General features: G+C 30.4%; 1 protein-coding gene across 1 annotated transcript; it reads left to right on the top strand.

Annotated features, from left to right (window-relative positions):
• Nucleotides 1–4446: 4446 nt before the first annotated feature.
• LOTGIDRAFT_160064 (hypothetical protein) lies at nt 4447–5154 on the top strand (the record flags this gene model as incomplete). Its single annotated transcript, XM_009054946.1, has 1 exon — nt 4447–5154. One exon carries the CDS (start codon nt 4447–4449, stop codon nt 5152–5154), a length of 708 nt encoding a protein of 235 aa, XP_009053194.1.
• Between the last annotated feature and the right edge of the window lie 498 nt (nt 5155–5652).

The following is a 5652-nucleotide window of genomic DNA, read 5'->3' as shown; positions in this document are numbered from 1 at the left end:
AATGTGTATACAAACATGTCTTTAATTTCCTGAAAAAAAACATTCACTGATCTCTTGCAAGCAAAGCGGCTTTCTGCACGGGCACTCCACTACACTTCTTTTGTCAAGCCATCGATCGTTTCTTAACGAAATAAAATATTGTTTACGAAAAAAAAGTAGTGCTCGATGGTGTTTCGCTGTAAACATGCAGCCGATCGACCAATACAATGAACGGGTACTATCGGGACCAAAATATTGCTTGATAATATGTATGGAGAGATTAGATTTCATCCAGGCGCCCTTTTCTATCTGATTGGCCGAGAAAACAGAATGGTTTAGAAGTTTTTTCTCACCGGGCTTGAACAAATTACAGGATAATCATAATATATCAGTGAAAACCTAGTTATAAATATTATAAAGTTTTGGTAAAGGACACATTCACACATTTCAATTTTTAATTTCCCTTAAGTTCAGAATCTAGGACAAGGATAGATGTCTAAATGTTTGCTTCCCAGCTGAAAGATCTCAAATACATATTGGTACAGTTCCCCTATCATTGATCAAAAAGCATCAAATAACAAGGCGATGGTCTAAATATCAGATATTATCTCATCATAATATTTAATGTTAATAAGAACTTGTCATCCGATTTTCATTTCTTAAAGTGATTAAGATAGCTGAAAGTGAACTTTAGCAGTTTGAAGAGCAATAGTAATCCCCTTCTTCAGTGGATCGAAATTTAATTTTTTCTATCAGAAAAAGCAACGTGTTACTGTGATGTAATTTATGGCATATGTATTTTATGTAAAAAATTTTTTAAAAAAGTGAAAGGAAAAGGGATATTTTATGATGAATATTAATATTAAAACTAGTATTTTATAGTTAGTATAACATCTCACATCTGGAGCTTCTTTACATCTTCAAAATTAGAAAAAGTGAAAATTTTTCAAAGCACTTTTATGTACGTAAGTGGTAAACATAAAACCAACACAAAATCAGTTTAAGCATATTCCAGATTTTTTTTAGGAATATTAAGACAGAACCAAAGAGAGTTCCACGCTAAGCGATCTTGTCATTTTTTTAGTCTGCTTCCCTACTGAAGTTGGACAAGTATAACTTTAATCATGGGTACACTTTGAGACGAGTTCCGAACGTTTGTTTACTAAATGATTCTATTTCCCTTTAATAAACTTAGCTTGCCGTCCAGCTTGTAAGCCATTCAACGAGTTACAAGAATCTTATAATTAAAAGATTCACAGACTACACGTGAGCATTTATTTGACTATTGAATAATTGTTATCCGCCTATTTAGCCGTCTTTTTATTTTGTTTGCAGAAAGATAACGTATAGCGAGTAAAGTATCAGATTCCAAATGAAAGGAAATGAGCAATCTTGGGTAATTCTGAGAAATTTAGAAATTGTTCTGACATATAGAGAGAGACAAAATGTAAATGTTAGCTTGGAAGCTTGCATACTTTAGACGATATGACGATGTCCGATTTTAGCCAAATTTGTCTTGGTCCCCAATGCTGAGCTTTAAGGTTATTTTATTTTACAGACATCTGACTCTAACCGGAAGTGGTGTAGTGGAAAACTCCATCATTTCAGAAATCACTTTTTGTGCAGACTGCCAACAGCTACTTTGATATCATGAGTTTTATTTGGGGGGTCTAAGAGCAAGTTGGGTTATTTGACAAAGTTGGGTGTTGGTCATATTTTCTCTATGACCAAAGGTGTGAAAAGATTATGAGAAAACTTGCTACACACTGAAAGGGGCCTTTTTCTTGTTTGTCATCCTTAGATGCCTAAAATACAGATTGATGATTCAAGCCCTCAGTCTCATTGATGAAATTTGGTGAAGGATAATTTATTCAGTGTATAGATGGAATTGAATCTCGAAAATTCATTTAATATTTAAAGTTGAGAAACGACTAAAAATCTTGTGTTGTTTCATGTAGTTATTTGTGGTAATATAAAACTTTTCGAATCCAGCTGAATCTTTCAAATAAAAAGTTGAAATGGTTGTCGCTAATGAAGATAAAATTGATATATACATTTGCTGTATTATACAATTATTCCTGAAGACCCGTTATTATGAACGACGTCCAACACAGTTTTACGAGCAGAATTATCATCTCAATCATCGTCAAAACCAACAACAGTTTCACCATAGACAACGGCATGACACCAATCCATCTGTGAAGATGTTGTTTCATATTATCCAATGCTTTCATCATGCTTCGATAATTTCAAAGCAAGTCAATGGTTCACCGACTCGTGTTTTTTTTGTATGTACTATTACTGATTTTAACCGGTTTGTAAAACCGGCTATCGAGGCGGTTAATAAAACCTGAGCAAAAATGTTGCCTTGGCACAGTAGTTATAATCTTTTCAGATAAATACGTGGAATGAAATGGAACGTTTTATGCCTATGTGCGTTCAATCTGAAAAGACCCATCTATTCCCATCATAATGTACACACATATATACCTTATATTTCACCATACAAAGTCCCATCATAATACACACCTATTATATCCCTTATATTTTTTCCATTACCTTCAAATTACACATTTTTAAAATGATTTATTTATATAAAAACCTTGTTTAAAAACAGGATGAGTTTTAAAACACGAACAACACAAATTCGAAGGAGATGGATTCTTCTCAGCTCTATCATCTCTCATCCCAAAAGTAGCCAACTTTGTCTCAAACAACAAATCCCTTATTTCTTCTGGATCTGTAGCAAGAGCAGGAGTAAATATAAGCGAAACAGTGAAAAGATCTAACGAGTTAAAAGAATTACAACATATAAGAGAAATGCGAAATAAAATATTAGAAAACAAAAAAAGGCAATGGTTTTAATATTATTGGATAAAATGTCAATAATAATTGCTCAAACTCCTAAAACTTATTTCGGTTCCGACATTCAAAAATCATTAGGTTCTCTTCCCAGATTTCCATGGGCAAAATACCCCGGAGAAAACCATCTTACAGGTCATAATTACACTGGTCCAGGTACAAGGTTAGATCTGCGATTAGACCAAAATGATAAACCAAAACCAGGTGAAGAACCCGTTAATAGAGTTCAGCGCTCAAACACGACATACTAGACAGAAATAAAGACATAACATCCAGACACGAAGCAGACAAACAAATGATAATCGAACTAGAAAATATTCCAAATCCAACATTTAGAGAGAAAATACAAAGAGCATTAATCATTAAACTCTTGAAAGCAAAGATGAAAATGGGTATGGGAATAGCAGATGAAATACACAAAGAATTTAGAAAAAACAAACATTTTTTAAAAGTCAAAGTGTTTGATAAAGATGAAATATGGTCAGCAGATTTAATTAATATGCCAGTCGAAAGAGGATATATATATTGCTTAACAGTTATAGATTTATACACAAGATATACTTGGGTTATTCCTCTCAAAAACAAAACAGGTTTATCAGTCGAACACGCATTTGAAACAATAATGAAACAATCTGACAGACGACCTCAAAAGTTATAGGTAGATAAAGGAAGTGAATTTTATAACAAAAATATGAAATCTCTAGGATTTGAAATTTACAACACGCATAACGAAGGTAAAGCTGTAGTAATAGAAAGATTTAACAGGACTTTTACAAATAAATTATTCAAAAAGTTCACGGAATTGAAATCTCAAAAATGGCTTAAAATATTACCAGAGGTTGTAGATGAATACAATAATAAAATTTATTCATCTATAGGTGTTACACCAACACAAGCCTCAAATAATCCAAATATTATAAAGTCAATTAACGCACAACATAACTATGAAAATGAAATAAACAATTTAAATATCAAACCCAAATTTTAAAGTCGGAGATCGCGTTCGTATTTTCAAATATAAAAGCAAATTCGAAAAAGGCTACGTTGGATTTTGGACAAACGAAATATTTATCGTAGATAAAGTAAACAGCACAACACCTCCGACATATGAATTAATCGATCAAGACAAAGAACAAATCATAGGTAGGTTTTATCAAAACGAACTTCAAAAAACTGACTTTTAAAAATGAATATCTTTCTCGATAAATACGGAACCGTTACAACTACAAACTTTCAACTTATGAAATGGGCAAATGAGTTTAATATACCACCGTTTTATTATTGTATGAGAGATAAAATAAATGATCTCAAATATAAGAAAGGTAAATTTTATGCGATAACAAATATACATACTTCAGATCAAAAAGGAGTTCATCACTCTGCTTTATACAAAGATTCTTTAAATAACTTTTATTTCTTCGATTCTTTTGGATTAGAACCCACTGAAGAGATAGTGAAATTAACTAATAAACCAATCAAATGTTCAACATTTCAATTTCAATTACCGGGTCAAAAGTTTTGTGGGCAACTTTCGCTATGGGTTTTATATCAGTTGAGTTTAGGAAAACAATTTGAAAAAATTATAATAAATTTAACTTACAAAAAATGGCGAACAAGTTTGGATTAGGTTCTTTACCTTTAGATACTAAAAAATCCAACACAACAGCATGGATAAATAAAGCAAAACCTTACTTTGTAGATCAAATTGGAGATTCCTTACAAGGTGATATTGATATGAATAATTTTTCCATAACTGATTTAAAGTTACCAGAAAATGACAATGATGCTGTTCACAAGAAATATTTAATGGAGCAATTAAATTTAATTGAAGTAGATAAAGACCATTTAAAAGAAAGGATAAATGATGTGAAAAGATTTTTTAAACGACAAATAAATAATAAAAAATTTATTGATGAAAGTAAACTGAAAAAATTAGATTATATTGATGATACTAAATTACAACAAGAAGTAACAAGTTTAAAAAATTTTATTCAACAACAATTAGTCAATGTAGTAGATAAAACTCAGTTACAAAATTTAAGTTCATTAATATCTAATTTAGATGATAAGATTACAAAGCAAAAAATAGATCTTAAACAACTAATAGCCAATATTAATCCAGGTATAAGTGAAGACAAATTAACCGCATTAGAAAGTAAACTTAGTGATGATAGTGAAATACAAAAACAAATAGTCGCTATTCAACAACAATTAATCAATGTAGTAGATAAAACTCAGTTACAAAATTTAAGTTCATTAATATCTAATTTAGATGATAAGATTAAAAAGCAAAAAAAAACAACTAATAGATAATATTAATCCAGGTATAAGTGAAGACAAATTGCAACGGGAATTAACTAAATTTAAAACTGAATTACAAAAAGAACTAACAAGTACAAAACATTGATGATAGTGAAATCAAAACTTATATTCAACAACAAATACAAAATATTGATGATAGCGAAATCAAAACCTATATTCAACAACAGATACAAAATAGTATTATTCAACAACAGATAACCACTATTAATAACGAAGTTTTAAAACAGGAAAAAAATATAGCCGCATTAGAAAAGAATCTCAAGGAAGAAAATAAATCATATTATTTCAATCTTCCATTTAGAAATTTGAGAGATGAGAATGCTTCTATTAGTTATAATATTGATAAATCAAGAGAGTCTGAATATAAAAAATATGGATTTACAGCAAATATAAGAGTTTTTTTGGATACAAATTTCCATATCGAAACCCAAAGCTTATTTGATGGTGATCGTCTATCATATTTTTATTTTCAAGGAAAAATTATAATTA

Source organism: Lottia gigantea (assembly GCF_000327385.1).
Source record: "Lottia gigantea unplaced genomic scaffold LOTGIsca_23, whole genome shotgun sequence".
NCBI classification, from domain to species: domain Eukaryota; kingdom Metazoa; phylum Mollusca; class Gastropoda; family Lottiidae; genus Lottia; species Lottia gigantea.
Note: the sequence above shows the minus strand (reverse complement) of the source record. Positions and strands in the feature narration are given on the sequence as shown.